The following is a 20633-nucleotide window of genomic DNA, read 5'->3' as shown; positions in this document are numbered from 1 at the left end:
TGTTAACTGAGCTTGGTCCATGTGTATCTGCAGTGACACACTCTCTCATAAAGTGTGGAAATAACCAATGACACATTGTAATGTTTTTAAATCTGTGTGAAGAAATAGAAAAATAAATAAATCTGTGTGAAGAAATGTCAGGGGAACCTTTCCTATGCAGTGGACACTCAATGAGTTAGCCTGACTGTCCAGGAAAATGTTTGGATGAATCCAGTATGCTAAAATGTTCATACAATACATGTAAAAAGGTGTGATGTTTTTAATTCCTATTTTTTTTAAAGATTTTATTTATTTATTCATGAGAAACACAGAGAGGAGAGAGAGAGAGAGAGGTAGAGACACAGGCAGAGGGAGAAGCAGGCTCCATGCAGGGAGCCCGATGTGGGACTCGATCCCGGGTCTCTAGGCTCACGTCCTGCGCTGAAAGTGGTGCTAAACTGCTGAGCCACCCGGGCTGCCCAATTCCTATTTTTAAAACAGTAAAACATGCTTAAAAATATTGACATCTCAGATCCAAAGTTGCTAAGCTCCTTAAAGTACCTCTGGGGAACAGTAGGTGGTAGGGCCCACAGTTTGAGAACCATGAGCTGGTTTTCCCTCCAGATTGGTTGTTCTTGACCTTTCCTTGAATTCCTTAGTTCATCCACTCTGTACTCTGAGAAAATAGTCTCACATTCCACTTTGTGTCTAATCCTCATTGTCAACTCCTAGGTGGCAATATTGTAGTGGAAGATGTACTTTGGAATTAGACAAACCTGGCTGGAATCCTTACTTTGTGACTTATTAACAGTATGATCTGGGACAATTTACTTATCTTCCAGTGATGGCATTATGCTCCTCAGTACAGTCAGTTATCCTCATTTAACACAGCTCAGCATTATAATGATATCCAACAGTCATTGAGCGTTTACTATGTGTATTAGGCAAGTCCTCAGAGAAATAGACCAATAGGATCTATATACATATGATTTATTCTACGAATTGGCTCACATGATTAGAAAGGCTGGTAAGTACAAGGTCTGCAGAGTGGGCCAGCAGGCTGGGGACCCAGGAAAGCTCATGTTCCCATTTTATTCCGAAGGCAGTACACTGAAGGATTCTCTCTTGCTTCGGGAGGTCAGCCTTTTGTTCTATTCAGGCCGATAACTGACTGTATGAGGCCCACCAGTGTTATGAAGGGCAATCTGCTTTATCCGAAGAAGTTCATGGTTTATATATAGATCATATCCAAAAATATCCTCTAAGTTAACGCATTAAATTAAGTACTGTCCATGTATTAAATGACAGCAAGTAATGCCAGATACAGAGCAGTTCTGTAATAAGTGGTAAATACCATCATCAGCATGATTATTATAATTCATCCTTTTTCATCTTTACTACCAAGCTCTTAAAAAACACTTCTCTTCTCTAAATTTAACCCTTCTCTTTTGTGAACTAAGCCCAGTGAATTCTCTGAATTATGGAGATCACATTCCCCCAAATGCCCCTGTCTGATTTTACATCTGCAGCCTGTGCTTTGCCATTGGCTTTTATCTCCAACTTTTAACCTTATTTTAAATCATTTAGAGTTATCACCATTGTTCAGTTGTCCCTCTGCATGCATTGTCCTAATATAGAGTTTTCCTGTTGCGGGGGCTCAGCATATTAGTTTGCTAGAGCTGCTGTAACAAAGCACCAAAAACTGAGTGGCTTAAACCGCAGATGTTTACTGTCTTACAGTTCTGAATTCACAAAGTCCAAGATCAGGGTGTCTGCAAGTTTGGTTTCTTCTGAGGCCGGGAAGGAGAATCTGTTCCATGCCTCTCTCCTGGTGATTTGCCAGCACTCTTTGACTTGTAGAGGCCTCACTTTGATATGTGCCCTCATCTTCACATGGTGTTCTCTTGGTGTCTCCATCTGTGTCCAAATCCCCTTTTCTAAATAAGGGTACTGGTCATATTGGGTTAGAGCCTACTCTAAATGAGCTCCTTTTAACATAATCACCTCTGTAAAGATCCTATCACCAAATAAGGTCATGTCCAGAGGTGCTGAGAGTTAGGATACCAACATCTCTTTTTGTGGGGGGAGTACAATTTAATTCCTTTTTTTTTTTTTTTTTTTTACAGTTTAATTCCTAATAGTAATAGTGTTCAGAAGTAGAATGAAATATAGAAGCAATTTCAAACTGTAAAGTAGAATACATATAAGGAGTTATGCATGTTCATGAACCTTTTAAAAAGCTATGCGTATCACGTCTCTACGGTACAGAAGTGACATGGATACAATGCAGAAGATGTCAGGCGCCATGATATGGGGATTGGCAAGGAGTGTAGAATAAATGAGACCATTTGCTCTTGAGGAGAATGAAGAATTACTTTTCATTTATAAAATTTTGGTGCATCTCCATTAAGAATAAGTAGAATGAAGGTCAGACATTTGGAAGAATGTTTTGGGAAAGCAGGGTGTTAAATATAAAAATATTGTGTTGAGGGGGAATTAAACAATCGTGGCTAGAAACTTCAAGATTATTGAAGTTCTTGACTCAGAAATGTTATTCAAGGATGATCGCTGAGTAAGCCCTAACACTTGTGGGTTTATCATACGAGGGTATAGACACCTCGATAGACTTGAAAAATGTTTTGACTTCGTTTTTGCCTTTTAATCCATTTGAACAAGAGTACTGGCTGAACAACACATATTTGCAATCATATCAGTGTCCTCAGATGAGCCATGAACATGCCATCTTTGAGTAGTCAACATATTAACTTATTCTGTCTGTTGTCCCGAGCACTGGAGAAGACAATGGAGATGTATATTTATATTACATTGTTCAAGAAGATAATCTTATAAGACAAGTAAACTAGCAAACTGATTGTAATGTGCTGATATTAATTTAACAATTTTGAAAATAATTGAGTGACAGTGATGTGCCATGCTGGGTGATATGTGCAGGGGAGACAGCAGTAAAATAAAAGAGCTATAAGGCATTTGCCCTAATGGAGCTTACAGTCCACTATGTTTGGAGAACATGGGGGATTTTGGACAAGTAAATAGACACTTTGTGGCTATGGCTCAGGTGGAGGAAGTACAGATGAGAATGAAGCACACAGGAAGAAAATTATACCCGGATTGAAGAGAGGCTCACGTATACATAATTTATATGCAATTATTTCAGTGCATTTGAGATTTCTTGGAAATAGAGGTCAGATTTTATTTCAAGGCATCTATATTTCTCTAGGGTAACCTGGCACCTAGTTGGTATTGGTACAAAACCAAAGAATACCCTGCTAGATGATGGGACTAGGAGAATCTTTTTAAAAAATTAAGATCCCCCTTATTACCAGTGGTTTCATCCAGTGGGAACTCCTGCAGAGTTCAAAAGGAAGAGACTCTGGCTTGATATTTCCTTTAAAGTTCATTTTCCTAAAGTGTTTGTGGAACCAAGAGATCATGACATTTTCAGATCGCAGTAATTCTTAGATGCCTATAAAATGACTTTCACTAAATATCATGATTTGTGTTAGGATTTCTGTTTTCAATGACCCGATTGGAAAGGTGACCATTTGGAACTCTTCAGTTGCTTATTAGGATGAGTTAATAACTCAGTCATCTATTATTGTTGTGTTTTACTGTTGGGGGGAAAGAAGCTACTTAGGGTGTTTATGGATTTTCATTTACCCATGGTGTCACTTATATGATTAAAGATGTAAATATTAAGTGAAGGGGATTTAAAGTAAGGCGCTTAGAGTAGAGTTTTATTTCCTTGGTCAACCTTGAGCTGCTGGCTGTCTCCATGACCTGCCTCTGTCATGCTTCTTTTTTTCTGGAATTCACAGTGGCAAAGGGTGAGGATACAGCCACCTCTATCTCCTCCTCCCTGCACCTCTAGGAGTTTTATGGTCAGTGTCCCTCCCAGTAACATCAAGTCTCCAAGAACATAAGAAATAGAATTAGCATTGCTCCACAACCTTCAAAACAGGATCTGAAACTTACGATCTTGAGTCATGCTATGTGTCACCAAAGGGAGAAGAAATAGGATACTGAATTTACCTTTCAATGCTATAATTTGCAATTTGCTTTCTAAGGGTGAAATAATGGCAATAGAAGAATAAAATGGGTCAAAATGCCACCAAGAACCAAATTCCACATACAGTTTGAAGATGGGAAAAATCATCTGAAGCTGGGAGGTCTGAATCCAATGCTATGCTACTCTGTGCATCATCCTGAGAAGTAATCATGAGTAACAGTAGGGTAGCACTGTAAGAAAGCAAACAGCATAAATAAAGTGAAGAGAGGGTTAAGATAAATGAGAAAAATTCTAAAATTTTACCGACCATGTATCTGGTTAGATGACTTCAAGCGGATCCTTGAGACCAACTTTATCATGACTGAATTTTTTTTTAAATTTTTTATCATGACTGAATTTTTTAAAAAAAATCATCAACTTTGTTTCCCTATGCCGTGTGTTTCAGTGTGGCCCTGGGAGTATTAGCTGTTAATAGGCTTTATCTTAGAACGTTTCCAAGGCGGCCTCCAACCTCCATTTTACCATTCGATCTATCAAGCAAAATAAACAAATAAATAAACGTCTTTGGATAAACAACTGGGTGGAATCACCCTGTATTTTATTTTTTTAATTTTGGGAGAAGTTTCATCAAGGCAGTAAGTAGTGAGCGGATTTCAGAGAGGATTTAATAAGTAGTGATGTTTGTGGACACATAGTGAGGGACCAGCAAGTGATTTGGAGGTTGAAGGTCATGAGAGTTAGCTTCTGCTCTGCCTATGGTGGCCTAGACCAAATAGATCCCCGACTCCACAGCCCAGAGCTTCTCAGAGGACTACTGGCCCCAGGAGAGGCATGTCATCTGCATATTATGAGAAACTCTTGAATGGGAAAAGTCAAGTACCTTTGATTCCAGATGTTGAGTTAACTCTAGAATGAAAACCAGGACCCGGAAAGGATGTGGATATTTGAAGCATTCTGGAGACTGTTTACTTTGGGTCCTAGTCATGATGTCCAAACAAAGAGCTTCAATGTTGAAGGATGCAGGGTTCTAGAAAAAGAGGGGGAATCATACTAGATAAATGCGATAACTATAAAACAAATACCAGCAAAGTTAAATCATTATACCATGTGTGTGATGTCCCCCGTCTGTCATTCCTGTGAAGTATGTGTTGCTCCTACCTTAGCGAGAAGGACACAGAACTCGTTTTCCTTCTTTGCCTCTCAGCTCCCACTGGGCATCCTTGGAACCGCTTCTCTGCTCTGTTCTCCAGAGTGCAGTTGTCTAAAATAACAGTAATAGTTGTGAGGTTCTGACAGTCACACAAGTTTCTCTCTGTGAGCTTTTACAAATGCCAGCCAGTAACCCAGTGGCATTTCTACCATAAAATCTTAAGGCCAATCCATTTCCCCGCTTCCTTATTTTCTTGGTTCCAAATCTATTTCTTACTGCCAATGGAAATAAAACCCAGAAATTAGAGAGTGATGGTGTCATTTGTCTTTCTTAGTAAAGAGCTCCTAAAAGTGAACTTACAGAGGATACAGCAATTTTATAGCGCAGTTAAATCATCCTATCTTTCTAGCCGGTTGTTCCAGCTGCAATAAAATTTGTGGCTTTTATTGGTGGCTTCGTGCCCAGATAGAATAAAAAGCAAACAAAAACCATGGAATACCACTCTGAGGCTGCTTTTTCAAAAGTACGTGGGCATGGGCTCTAAATCACAGTGCTTTGTTTCTTCTTTGTTATCTTTCAAGATGGGTGGGAATTCTCCATCCATTGCTTGTTGTCTCCCAACTGCTCGAGTCCCTGAAATCCAAGTCACATGGACGAATTAGGTAGAAATGGTACAAATGGTTTTTCGCCCATGGTACCCATTCCTCAGTTTCTTTACACTGTTAATGCCATGATCACTCTTATCTGTATTTATGGTGGTTACAGCTCTGAGTGCCTTGCTTGGAGGAGGGGGGTTCAGGAAATAAGCGATCCACATGCATGATCCTCTCATGGGAAGGGGGTGCTAATCACTTGCAGGGGCCGCCCAAGCACAAACCCATTTGAAAGAGCTTAAAGTGTCAAAGTCACCGTAATAAGAACTTACATTTCACGGTTCGAGGAATAAAATAAAATAAAATGTGGGAGAACTTTCCAAAATCGACACTGACAGTCAATTTCTGTGTGTCATTTGTCTTAAAACCAGCTTTAGTAGCTATAATTCACATATCAAACCATTTACCCATTTAAAATATTCAATTCCCTGGTTTGGGCAGGTTGGGGAACTCTCACTATCAATTTGAGAATACTTTCATCACTCTGAAAAGAAACTCCATACCCGTGAGCCGTCCTTCCCCGCCCTAGACAGCTGCTCATCTCCTTTGTGTGTCTGTAGATTTGCCTGGCCTGGGCATTTCTGTAAGTGGAACAATGTAGTTTTTGTGACTTTGTTCACTTAATGTGATGTTCTCAGGCTTCATCCATGTGTCCAGTAAATCATTTTTTTTTATCACTGAGTAATATTCTAGTTGAGGAATACCCATTTGTCTGTTCAGCAGTTGATATTTGGATTATTATTATTTCTTTTTTTTGCCTGTTGTAAAAAATGCCGCCATGAACATTTGTGTACAAGTTTTGGCACAGACCTATGTTTTCATTTCTCTTGGGCATGTACCAGCAAGTGGAATTGCTGGATCATAGGGTGACTTTAGATTTCATATTTTGAGGATCTTTAGGGCTTTTTCAAAGTGCCTGCCTCATTTTACATCCCCACCATAGGATGTAAAATGAAGGTTCTAGTTTTTCCACATCTTTTTCAACACTTATTATTACCTGTCTTTTTTTTTATTATAACCATTCTAGGAGGTGTGACATGGATTCTCATTGTGGCTTTGATTTACATTTCCCCAATGGCTAATGAGCTTGAGAATCCTTTCATTTGCTTTTGTATATTTTTTTTTTTTGGAGAAATATCTATTCAGATACTTTGCTTCTGGCTAAATTGAGTTGTCTTTTTTTGAATTATGAGAGTCCCTAAATACTCCAGGTAAAACTCTTTTTATCAGATATATGATTTGTAAAAATTTTCTCCAATTCTTTGGACTATTTTTTTGCTTTCTTGACAGTGTCCTTTGAGACATAAAAAGTGTTGGACTTTTATGAAGTCCAGTTAACTTTTATCTACTGTTACTTGTTCTTTTGGTGTTCTATATAAGTGTATGCAGTTGGTGCTAATATGGCACATTTGATACGAGGGTAGGTTTGGTGTCATATCTTATTTTTTAATTCAATCTTCTGTGGGAAAATTATTTTTAGCTTCCTCAGACTCAGTTACTCATCTGTAGGTGGGAGATAATACTAAGACTTATGAATTGTTGTGGGGGTTCAGATGACATAATGTATATGAAATCCCTAGCGTTTTGCAGGGCTGCACTAAAACCCTATTGATGTTAGCTGTTACTATTGTTATAATCCCAGTAATAATAAACTCCAGTGCTCTGAAAATTAAACTGAAGCCAAGCAATTTCTTAGATGAGGAAGCATGTAATAAGGGACATTTGTACTACTTTATAGACTGTATTGAATTTGGCTCCCATGAAAACCAGGTAAAGTTGTCATGGTAATTGTTCTATCAGGAGCTGCAGCTGAGAGAGCCAGAGCCTTTTCCAAGGTCACATGACTGGGAAATGATAGAGACAGGGTGACACCTAGAGTTGTCTTTTCTTTTTAAAATCACTCCTTCAGTTTTTTCAGTGACAGATTTGTAGTAAGAGTCAGGTGACTGGTTTTGTAGTCTTTATGATGAAGTAGTGCCTCAGACATCCATATAAAGAGGAAAAAGTAATTTCATGGGAAATTAGTACTGATAGTGAACATTGTGTGAATCATGGAGTTAGAACACAATTGACCAGAGGGGCATCTGGATGGCTCAGTCCATGAAGCGTCTGCCTTGGGCTCAGGTTATGATCCTAGGGGTCATAGGTATTGAGCCATGAGTTGGGCTTCTGGTTCAGTGGGGAGTCTGCTTCTCCCTCTGCCTCTCCCTTTGCTTTTGCTTGCTCTCTCTCTCTCTCTCAAATTAAATAAAAAATCTTTAAAAAAGATTGACTAGAAATTTTATGGTGGATAGCTATAATGAGTAATGCATTATAACTGTATGTTCCTTCTTAAATTAAAAAAAAAAAAAGTCCTCCTTATTTCCAAAGACATATATGCTCATAAACATTGGAGAAGATAGACAAGCAAAAAAGAAACTATGTTTTCAGACATTTCCTTAATATGCATGCATTCCTAATACACTTATATTTAGAAGCATCTTATAAAATGGGCAGATTGATTTTTCTATTCAATGTTTGGATTCTTTAGGCATGAAGTTAAACTAATTTATATTAGGATGCCTGTATGGCTATAAATTCTGGACATCCAGAAGATTTTTCAGAATTGGCTTGGTGTCTTTTGTTAAGCAGCAATTAATTATCTTCCCAGATTATCTGAAATTCATTGACTACATTTACTTTACTGTTCACTCATCTAGAGGAAGAAAAAGAACTTCTATAGTTCTCCTGGTAAAATTAGATCCTCGTGAGCTCTTAAACATAAACACGACTGATCTTTAGCAAAGCATGTTCTTCCTAAAGATTTTTGAGCTGACTCAAGTCGCTATTACTTATAAATTCACCAGTTTATGAATAAGAAGCAAACATTGTTTAAACACTTCTGGAATCAGAGGGCAAGGACTCCCTGGCCTGACCCTTACCCCAGAGCTATGACATTGGGGTGCAGTCTTGAAGCATGCCAGTTTTACACAAGACTTTTTGAGAGCCAGATACCACTACTGTCTCAAGCATTATTTTCACCAAAATTCACTGAGAAAAATACATCTGACTACGAGATAACATTGAATCTAAGTTGATAAAGCTGTGATGTTTGAAGTATTATTTTTATGACTTTTTTCTTTACATCCTTATAAAGATGAGAGACTTCTGGTCTCAAATCAATCCTTCCTGTCATACTTGTGGATCAAAAAGCAAAAACCCCAACATCCTCCCCCACAAAAAAAGAATCTAAAGCAAAATGATAGTGCTTTGCTGCAGAAATTTGAGATTTATTATCACAACATGTTCAAGTGAGTCTCCATCTTTGCTTTGCGTTAAAGTTCAACATTTCCTTCAGTTGGGACTATCCAGATTAGTTGGGCTAGTTCAAACTCATGGTAAATAAGTTGAATGATGAGAAAACCTCTGGTGTATTTAAATATGTCTACACAAAATAGTTCAATTTCCACTTAGTTCCTTGAGTATTAATTGTTTCGTGCAAAAAGGAAAAAGGCTACTAGTCTTTGAGTGTATCAATTTGTCAGTCTTTGGGAGAAGTGTCATACAACAAGTGCTTGTCAAATTTTTTCTTTTACTTCATTTGGCCTGTTAAAGAAAATGTAAAGTTAAATACTGTGGAAACGTGATTGTTTTATACAGACTAAATCATTTTGAACTGAAAAGGTCTAACACCTGACTTTCATCTTAGATTTTAGCACGTGAAAATGTCAGATGTTTCTGTTGGATTAATAAAAGCCAAAGGTCAAATGGAAAAAATGATTATAAACTTTAATTATGTGGTTTTAGAGGGATAGAGTTTATGAAAATCAAGGCTTTCATAGTGGCTATAATTGAAAAATTATTTTCATTATAAGAAATTACAAGTCGTTCTGTAAAAAAATTAGAAATGTTGTCCTAAGAAATGAAATTAATTAAAAACAATTTCTTGTGTGTGTGTATTTTTAAACAGTGAAGTGATAGCATCTTTCCTCAATAAAATCTGAAGCCTCTTACAGTTAAGTGAATAAAACAGTGTATCTGGGGTACCAGACCTTTTCTTTCAAAATCACTCTGGAACTTTTAAGTTCTAAAGAAGTGTATAACTTAGGGACCTCTGTTAACCCCCATAAGTAATAATTAGCTAGTTTGTTGGAAATGGCCAGAACTTTGGAAAGGGTCACAATTTCTAAGACCTTTTTTTAAAAGCCATTGTCACTATATAGTGACTGGTTATGAATGAAGGAGAAAATTAATTAGAGATGAGAGGAAGAGATGGTGGGAGCAAATTCGAAGAGGAGAAAGAACAGGGTTTACTGCTTGTAGTTATTCCAGTCATAATCTGCTTTGCTTCATGAACCACCTAATGCTTATTGATTTCCAATGGAGGAAATGTGGAAGTAGAAATCCTCACTGGGCTTTCCTAAATTCTATCTGAGTACATTTAACCTACTCAGGATTATGCAAATGGAGTGGTGGCTGGAGTCTTTCAATAAGTGATATTTCATAAAGTGTAGGTATCTGGGGAGTTTTTTGTTTTGTCTTTGTTTTTGTATTTCTAAGATTGGCTTGAGGCAGGCATGGAGAACTCATTGGAGCAGAAATTTCATTCAATGTTATCAGTTTAATCTAACAGGATACGTTTTTTTCCCTAGGGTGATTCTGGTGATTTCTAGGCAGCCTAAGGCGAACTAATTTTAGTTCTCATAATTCACTTTAAGCCAAGTTTCTATTTCGGGATACAAATATGGGTTTATTGTGACAACCTGTCAGGAAACACTAAATTTTATTGCTAATTAAAAATAGCTAACTTGAGTTTTAATCCTACCGAATACTTTGGTTTGATGATGCTGAGCTTTGGAACTCTTGATAATCAAACCTTGATTTCAAGGTACAATATACATATGAAAACAGGCACCAAAAGCTTTTAATACAGGCAGCCCACAAATTGTGTTACTTTAAAATGAGCGTGAGACTCATTCATGGGAATGATCATCAGATCTTAGATATGGACCAAAGGATGTTTGTTCATATATATTTTTTAAAAGATAAAAAGATTTATTTTTTAATTTCCTGTAAAATGTCTTATGGTATTTGGAATTTACAGAAAGTAAAATCCTGTTTATTTGTCAATTTGGTATCATATTTTAATAATTTCAAACATACTGAACATAGTTTATTAATGGATGGAATCTATTTTCCTTTTTACTAAACCTTCTTTAGACTCCTTCCTTTTTGTCTTCAATGCCATTGCCCTTGTTCCAAGTCTTTCCACCATTTGGCATTCAGTGACCTACTGCGGATGGCCCTTTCTGGCTGAGCAGATTGTTAAATTATCAGGAAATTTGTGAGCTGGTTGTTAAGTACACTAGTACTAAAAATTAAGTGATATACACTTATAATTAGATAAATTATATTAAAGGTAATAAAAATGCAACAGTTGTCACTACCTAATTTGACATTTCACTATTATCTTTGCTGTTTAGGTTATTTACTGTCATTGTAGCTGGAAGATAAACATACTATGTTATAACATGCACCTCTGTATCTCTTCCCAACTCTGTGTTCAATGACTTCACATTTACTAGCTTGAAACTGGTCATAGTGGGAGTATTTACACCACAGAAATGGGCAAATGACTGAAGTCACTTTTTTCTTCTTGGAGAAGGGGTGGTTAAAGATTTGCCAGGGTACCATCCTATGGCCTGCAGTTTGCCAGCTTTTAGCCTTCCTGCATCTAGATGCTTATCTCTATGAAGATTATTTTGTTTTATCTGTACTAGTTAGAAACAATATCCTTGAAAATAACTGAAGGAAAAGAAAAGAAAAGGAAAAGGAAAGAACTGGCATATCCTAATTATTGACCATACTAGCTTCACTAGTTTTCATCATAACTTGTTCTTTATTAGATGTGTAGGGGGTGGATGCTGTGGGGCAAGGAGACAAAATGTAAAGTTATGATCCCCACCCTCAAGTAATGATTCAGAAGTGATAATTAGGCCAATAAATTAATGCAAAGTATTCATTAATCCTTTAGCTATAGTCAACTCATTCAACAATAGTTTGTTGCTGAGAGCCATGTATAAGAACAACATTGTATGGGGATATTGGTTGAGGGTCCATCTTCTTTATCATTCATAGATAATTTTATATTTAAAGTGGTAGAGATGGGGCTTCAGTGATTCTAAACTCCTAGTATCTTGTTATTTGGGGGCAGCTTTTTTGGTTTGTTTGTTTAAGATTTATTTATTTGAGAGAGACAGAGTGCAGGGTGGAGAGTAGGAGCACAGGGAGAGGGAGAGGGAAACTCAAGCAGACTCCATGCTGAGTGTGGAGCCCAGTGTGGGGCTCAATCTCATGACCAGGAGATCAGACCTGAGCCAAAACCAAGAGTCAGAAGTTTAACTGCCTGAGCCACTCAGGTGCCCTGGAATAGTTTGTTATTTTAAGAATACTTTATTTTATTTCTTTAAAAGATTTTATTTATTTATTTATGAGAGACACAGAGAGAGAGAGAGGCACAGACATAGGCAGAGGGAGAAGCAGGCCTCTCGTAAGGAGCCCGACATGGGGCTCAATCCCGGATCCTGAGCTGAGGCATCTAGACACTCAACCATCAAGAATACTTATATATAGAATGTGTAGTGGCTTATTTTTTTCTGCTGGGAAGGATTCTACTATCATTCCTGATCCTTTCTCTTAGGCATGTTAGTTCAGAGGTATTGGTGTTTTATACAGATGTGTCCTATAAAATATGAAGCACTGTTATTTCTATAAGTTGACTTATTTTATTCTAGTATTTATGCACCCACCACTTCTCACCTGCCAGAAGATTTAAAATAGTATCGGATTCCAAGTCTATACTGGAGACCAAATCAAGTGAATATTGACATCTGTCCCTTCTCTTTGTTTCAGCTGGACCAGACCAATTTTGATAAAAGGCTATAGACAACGCCTGGAATTATCAGACATATACCAAGTCCCTTCTACTGATTCTGCTGATCATCTGTCTGAAAAATTGGAAAGGTACGTTCATGGACATTATTCATTATTGGAGGGAGGAATTAATACTATTAATTATTATTAATAATACTCTAATTATTTAAAGGATAGAGAACTAGCTTATTAATGGCTTAATTCCTAAAATGACATATTTAAGATAGGAACATCTTATTTTCTCGTTGCAGTCTTGACCAACTAAAAATTAAACAATTAAAGTTTGAAAGATTAGCTATTTTCCTGATAAATGACTTTATTTTTTTTTTCTGAAAAATAATTGTGAGAAGTTACCTGTCTTTAAAGGACATTAAAAAAAAAAAAAAAAAAAAAAGGACATTAAGTGGATTTTGTGAAGACTGAAGTAACATCTTTATGAAGCAAATTGTTTATATTTGCCCTCAAAATCTTAATATGTGAATATGAATGTACTTACTTGGACATCCTAAGGTAATGGCCATTAGATAGCAAAGAAATGTAAAAATTTCTTTGAGTACGTATTGAATGCTGGGTATAGTTTCTCCTCTCAGCTCTTGGAGGAGCACATCATCACTTCCATCTTGTAGAGAGTAAAGGAAGCTCAGAGAGATGATGCAGTTTTCCAGCTGATGACCAACAGAGCCACGATTCTAGGGCAGATCTGTACTTGCCACCTCCTCAGGATCAGTGCTTCCCGTTGTAGACTAGTTCTCAGAGTTCCCTTTTCTACGAGTAATGGTTAGAACCCTTTTGATTACCAGTGACAGAAACCCAATTAACCAGCTTAATAGAAAAAGGGAATTTGTTGGCTTCTGTAGCCTACCTGTGTGAAGGGGTCTATGCAGAGGACTGGCCTTAGCGACTGAGTGGAACCAGAGACTCTGGTGCCATTTGGTATTTGCTTGTGCTGGTTTTATTCTCTCAGACCAGATTACCCCATGCAGTGGGTCCTTAGAACTCTGCTCATTTCCTTACAAATCACAAAGATAAGAGCCCTTTCTCCTTGGCCAAATGTGAAAAATCCCAGAGACTCTAGGGTCACATGCTCACTCCTTATACCAAAGGAAAAAAAAATAGAAAAGAAAAGAGAAGAAAAAGGTAAAGAAAAAGTAGCTACTAAATTATTGCCCCCAAATAAAAAAATGTTGGGACTTGTAACTTGTTTACCTTATTTTCATTAAACTCATTTCCCTTTAAAAAATATTTTCAAGGCAAAGTAAGATGTTCAGCCTTATTTTTCTTGATTTTATTCAAATAATTAGGCTAGTGGGAATAAGAGATTCTTCTTTGCAATGTCAAGGACCAATTCCTATTATTAGGCCCTAAGTAGGTGCAAGTGCCGAGAAAGCAAGGATATTTTGGTCTGTTTGGTTTGGGTTATTTATGATGTATTCCTCAGTGCTTAGAATAGGGTCTGGCATACAGTAGATGCTCAATAAAAATTTGCTAAGTGAATGATAATTGAATGTGAAATGACTAGCATTGTGTGAAAACCTTTAATATTGTTGCAAAGATAAAAATATATCAATTTAATACATTGTAGGTATATCAGCAAGTTCTCAATAAAACAATATATGTTGAATACCTAAGTTCTGAATGGATACCAAGGGAAAGATTAATCAGTGTAGGACTAGGTTAATAAGAATCTGTGTACTACAGATAAATTTTTATTTATTGCCAAATAGAGGACATTGGAATTGGTGGTATTATCTGGCCTAAGATTTTTTTTCCTGTTTTTATTGCATCTCCCATATCAATTCAAAGTATACCAAATTTTGTAAATTCAACAACTCTGTGCCAGTATAAGTCCATAAATTCTGTCTTTCTTACCCTTGTCTTTATTTTGTATCTCTTTTCACTCTATGCATTTCTTTTTGTAAAAAATAAAATTGTTATTTAGAATTTATTGAAACATTTTGGAAGAGTAACACGCCATTTATAGCACTTAGTACCTCTGCGCTCTTGGAAAGTGACCCTGGCCCCACATTTCATAATTGCCTGATGACAAAGGTCGGTAGGTGGTAACCACGTAGCTGAGGCACACTGGCCCATCTGGTTCAGTTTGTAACATTGAACCCTCTGTACAGACTGTGCAGACTGCACATCCATTTTTACGAAAAGCTACAGAATTGGTAAATATAGAGCTTCTTCCCTTGTGATTTAACTCTCAGTGTTTGGGATTCTTACAGGGTCTGTTATGGTGCTACCACCTCCTCTCCCTGCAAACTCCTTCTCTCAGGCTATAAATGGTTCAAATCCTGATCATTAAAATAAATTTCACCCACCTTGCCTTTCCCTCAGGTTGCTGCTCTATTCTCCCATTCTTTCTCCTCCTCCTCCTGCTTCTCCTCCTCCACCTCCTCCTCTTCTTCCTCTACTTCTCCTTCTTCTCCTCCTTTCCTTCTCCTTCTCCTCCTCCTCCTTCTCCTTTTCCTTCTTCTTCTATAGCTATTATTCCTTTGTTCTGCTGGTCCCTCCACTTCTTCACCTTTCTTTTACATCTCAGCTCCCTGAAATATAGTTTCCGTGTCTACCATGTTGCCAAAACAACATTGACCAGGGTCACCAGAGGTCTCTTAATGTCAAATAAAATGGCCTCTTCCTACATGATTTCAGGTTGACCACTTCCTCCCACCTTGAAATCATTTCTTTGGTCTATGTACCACTTCTTTTTCCTGACTTTCTCATCTGACTCATTCTTCCTTTGAAAGAGAGGCTGAATCTGCCTCCATCTTTAGCTTCTTAACCTGTTGTGAGCCACTGGATGATATGGACGGGAGCAAGCCCTGTGTAGGTGTGAAAGAGTGGAGAGGTGGGTAGACGGGATAGGTAATTAGGTGTTGTAGATAGTGAGCTTCTTGGGGCAGCCGTTTTCCTTTGCACTGAGACTGCCAGTTGTGTGTTCTTCCTTTGGGGTAACTTAAAACCACCTCTAATTATCACAGATGAATAGTAATGGACCTAGCTCTTAATGAAATGCAAAATACTTATCTAGTTCTTGCCCGTGAAACTTTTCATCTCTGTACAGTTTAGTAATGCAGATCAGGGTGACATTTAGAGATGTATTTTAACCACTGGGAAGAGAAAGGACTTTCATTAACAGACAGAAGTGCCTATAATGTAAATATAATCCACTGATGAATTTCCAGTTTTTAAAAGAAAGCTTATTTGATACCACCATTCCTTCAGACTATGTGGCTTCTTTTCCCCAAAATATAGAATTTAATTCTCTTCTAGTTTTCCAAAGACTATTACTCTAATAACTGACTTTAATAGCTGAAAATGAAGTTTGGCAGTATTTGTTTTATACCCCTACATTCAAAAGCAGTCATTTAGACGAGTTCTTCTAATGTTAAATAAAAGAAAAATCCACCTGACTTTTATGTTGGGTTTTTTTGGCAGTTAAATTTTGTAAAATTCACTACAGATCTAAACAAGTAAAGATCAAAAGGTGAAGGGGCGGGGTGAGAGTTGAATTTTTGTTTATTTTTCACTGTCTCAAGCACATTAACATATGTTCATAAGAGTCATACTCTATTTGTCCACCTCTTGCATTGCTTTTAAGAAGCCCAGTACCTTCCTTTAATACATAAATCTGGCCTTGTCACCAAGTCAACTCCCTGAAAATTGATCTATGGTAAAGCATCAAATTCTGCCAAATATCTGAGTGTTGGTGTTGGAAGATCTCCACAAGGTTTGTCTCTTCAGTCACTTGGGTTAATCTCCTTGGATGTCTTTGGGAGAGTAAAACTATATGAAGGGAAATAGAATAGCTCAAATATTTGCACATGCAACTTATTGGTCCTACTTTTTATTCTTTTGCAGAGAATGGGACAGAGAGCTGGCATCAAAGAAGAACCCCAAACTTATTAATGCCCTTCGGCGATGCTTTTTCTGGAGATTTGCGTTCTATGGAATCTTATTATATTTAGGGGTAAGGATCTGATTTGTAAATTCATTATGGATAATAAGTGTATTCATTATTACAATTTTCTTAATCTAAAGTAATTATATTCATTCTTATGACTAGGGTAGTCTCATGTTCAGATAAAAGGACTAATTCAACTCCAAATACAAAGAAACCACTATAATAAAGACAAGTAAAAATACACTAAGGTGCCCTGGAATCCAGGTGGCAGTCTATAAATTGAAATGGGTTTGAAATAAATAGAAAAATAAATAGGTTCAGTAAAATAAATTTCTTTGAAAAGATTTATTTTTTGTTATGATCCCAAATCACATTCTCTTACTAGTATATAAGATTGCTGGCACTTTTATTTTTCTGTATTTGACAGTATGTCATATGACACAATGTCAGAGGAGAATTAAGTCGTTTAACCAATTACCTATTTGAACATCTCCAATATTTTGGAATCCTATCTGCAGACTGAGTTTCAGGGAAAAATAGCAAAAGTTTTAAATTTGGCAGTGAGGTACTCTTGCAGTAGATTTTCTCAGCCTCCTATGACTTCATCAGTGAGAAGAGAGCTCCATGTCTGAAAGCTTCAGGCTTTCCGGTGTTTAAGTATAGTCTGGGATGTTTCCCAGCTGCTGTTAAGTGTGACTCAGATCTATTATTTTTTACATCATCTCAAATTCTCGGTTGTAACCTATAAAAGGCAAAGATGAGTTGCAAACTTAGTCAAAGTAAAAACCGTGCATGATATTTTCTTCGGTATAAGTACCATCTAGATTCACATGTATTCATATTGGTCTTGCATTGGAGAATTAGTGCCATAATGTCTCCCCAAAAGATGCCATTTCAAGTTGCATGTTTTTAAGCATTTGTAGTTTGTACATACCAAGAAAAATGCATTTAGAAATTTATCTTGACAAAGATGATCACATTTAGATCCCGAATGTTTTGTAATGCTGTTGATAGTCACCTGGAAAAATTCTTCTGTCTTTGGAAATTATCTGTCATCCATCCATCCATCCATCCACCCACATCTACCTACCTACCCGCCAACCCACCTGTCTTTCTACCTGTCTATTCCTATAGAAATCTGCAATGGTTTGGGGGGAGGGCGATATTTTGTTCATAACTATGAGTAAGGCAGCTCAAGATTAAGATGCCTTTGAGGTGGTTTTTCTCAGTGAGAGCACTCAGAACTTTGGAAAACAATTTCGTCTATAGCATCTGGCTCTATTTGACTTAATCAAAATCTTTTGTTGGTTGTTTTAATGATTATACTGTATACATTTGAGTCAATGTGCCGAAGTACAATTCACTCTGGTCATTTATAAGAATGTGACATTCTCAGTAAGTTATTGTTGGATTGAAACGAGTGACACTTCAAACAACTATGTCATGACCAAGACTCTAGGGTGGGGACTGACAGTTCTCCTTGGTCATGGTCTCCATCACATGCTGCTTCCATTGATTAACATAAGTGCTACTGTGTAGAACTGGAAAGAGAGGCCTCACGATCAAGCACTTTTTGTGCCCTGGTTTCTGAAATAATTTATCCAGCAGCATTGAAGTTTCATGCAAACAAAAGCACTCACCTAAATGTGAAAGTTGAGATGATAAATGAACATATTTACCTATTTTTTTTGGTCGTGTATACAAAACAAAAAAGTAGCATAATATAGTTTAATACTTATTGAGTTTAATGTTTATTGTACCTAATCTATTCCAGATTCAGCAGTAAGCCCTTTCTGCAGATTGTTTTATTTAATTCTTCTAGTAATTCCACGGAGCAGATGTTATTATCTCTAATATTCAGAAAAGGATATGGAAACTCAGGGAAATTATGAAAGTTCCCAGAGTCACACATATGGTAAATTTGAGTGAGAGGTCTTTTTAGCTCCAAAGCCTATGACCCTTCTGCAAAATCAGATCATAATTGCCGTATAATTACATGTGTAATGATTGTATTTACCAATCCACAGAATGGAGTCTGTAGTAACCAGTCTTGAGTCTGCTGAGTTTCTTTGCATCATCCCAGGAGATACAGGTTTCACAGAAGCTGAAAGATTGAGGCTTCTTCCAGGGTCACTTCTGGGGCAAAGATGAAGAAAGATCCCAGTAGAAAGCAGGATAGAAAGCAAAGAGAATCTTGTCCTTTACTTATTATGCTCCAGAAGGAACTGTGTGAAATCCACCCAAGGGCCAGTAGTGCTAGGGTCAAACTTACAAACAAAATTAGGGGGTAGACAAATGGAGTGGGTGTGGAGAAGGACTTATTCTTAAACTTCTCAAGTCTTAAACGTGTCCCAGCAAAAGGGATGGGTGGTAGTGAGGGATGAGGTGCTCTCCAGCTAGGCTGAGCCCTGAGCTGCAGGTCTGGAGCCATCACCAAGTGTGAAGGGCAGAGCTCATTCCTGCCAGCTCACCTGCTACTGGTAACCAAGGGGATATTGGTGAAGAGTAGGAGGGATGGGAAAAGCAGCTGAAATACGTGTGGTGGGAGAGGAAAATTTACATTGGTCGTGGAACAGGTGTTGTGAGGCTGGAGTTTTCTCACCTTTGTCACGGAGAAAAAACCTCCCTGAGGTTGTGAAGTTCCAAGTCGTGAAAATGTTGAATACTTAAGTCTTAATAACTGTGTGGTCATTAAAATAAGTGCAGCTTTTCAGGGTGCCTCGTCTCGGGACCCCATGCTTCTTGTTACTTCCAGAAGAAAAGAGGGGGAGAAAATGTAGCCATCATTATAAGACTGCTGTCTTTTATACCAATGCCTTAGTATTGATGGTATTCTTTTTGGGCATCCCTTTTTTCCTCTGCATGTATCAGCTTGGTAATTGTTAAAGTCCATGAAATTAAAAAAAAAAAAAGGTCCATGAAATTGTCAAAATCTTTGGTAATTGTTAAAGTGAGGATCCTTTTTTTTTTTAAACATTTTATTTAGATTCAATTTGCCAACATATAGTATCACACCCAGTGCTCATCCTGTCAAGTGCGCTCCTCAGTGCCTGTCACCCAGTTACCCCATCCCCCCCACCCACCTCCCCTCCACAACCCTCTGTGTGTTTCCCAGAGTTAGGAGTCTCTCATGGTTTGTCTTCCTCAATGAGTGAGGATCTTTGAGATTGCTATACCACTGCTCTTGGTAAAAGGTGGACATGCTTTCAAAATATCCTGTACGTTCTTGGTCTCCCTGAATCAGGGTAATTGTGATGTTAAAGAGGTTTTGGTTGGTTTCAGGGCTGATAGAAAAAGTACTATGAAATTTGCTTTTGACTGTGAAAGGTTAAGGAAAAAAGGAAATGCCATCATAAAGGAGCTTGTCTCTCTGCAACAGTTGATGTAACTTTAAATCATATTAGCTATGGCCTCTCTTCATGTACTTGTTTTTTCTCCATCTGACTCAGCAGCCAGATACAACATGATCGTCACATTTAGGACTCTTAGCACCAAAGAGACACTGGCTGTTGAAAAACTGATTATTAGAGTCAATTAAGGATAGTGAGAGGCAAGCCAAGTGGAGAGAGTTCTGTAAGCAGATTATGGCGAGCACATGGCTGTCCTTTCTTGGGTCCTAGGTAGCCCTGGGCGTATTTCCATCATCAACATGGGATGAGCATCAGTGCAACTTCGGTCAAACTCCTTTTATTCATTAAACCCCAAGAAGGTTAAGGACACAAAGGAGTCCAAGTACTAATGTTGCTAGAGTCCTCAAGTCCCATGCATGGTCTGTACTGCAGAAGGTCTTTGTCCCTTATGTTTTGACAAAGACGTTGAGTGGGGACTCGAACACAAGCCCACGGCTAAGGAGAGTGTTTTGGGGGAATTCTGCACACGGTCCCTGGTTTAGGCTTCGACTTGTGTATGTCCCTTTCACATAATTAGCTACCTAAAGACAGCCATCTCCAGCAGATCTCCTCCTTCTAGATGCCTGTAGTCTAGGACCTCTTTCTCATCTTCCTT

The 20633-nt window shown here is 37.7% G+C and overlaps 1 protein-coding gene across 1 annotated transcript in view; it reads left to right on the top strand.

The window, feature by feature from the left end:
- CFTR (CF transmembrane conductance regulator) overlaps nt 1-20633 on the top strand; it is a 163948-nt gene that overhangs the window by 14522 nt on the left and 128793 nt on the right. Inside the window, exons 2-3 of the mRNA XM_077856012.1 lie at nt 12701-12811; nt 16586-16694. Coding sequence (XP_077712138.1) covers nt 12701-12811; nt 16586-16694 — 220 coding nt within the window. The remainder of the gene's footprint in view (nt 1-12700; nt 12812-16585; nt 16695-20633) is intronic.

The sequence above is a fragment of the Canis aureus genome, chromosome 18 (assembly GCF_053574225.1).
Source record: "Canis aureus isolate CA01 chromosome 18, VMU_Caureus_v.1.0, whole genome shotgun sequence".
NCBI lineage: Eukaryota > Metazoa > Chordata > Mammalia > Carnivora > Canidae > Canis > Canis aureus.
The sequence above is the reverse complement of the archived record's forward strand: the minus strand, read 5'-3'. Positions and strand labels throughout refer to the sequence as shown.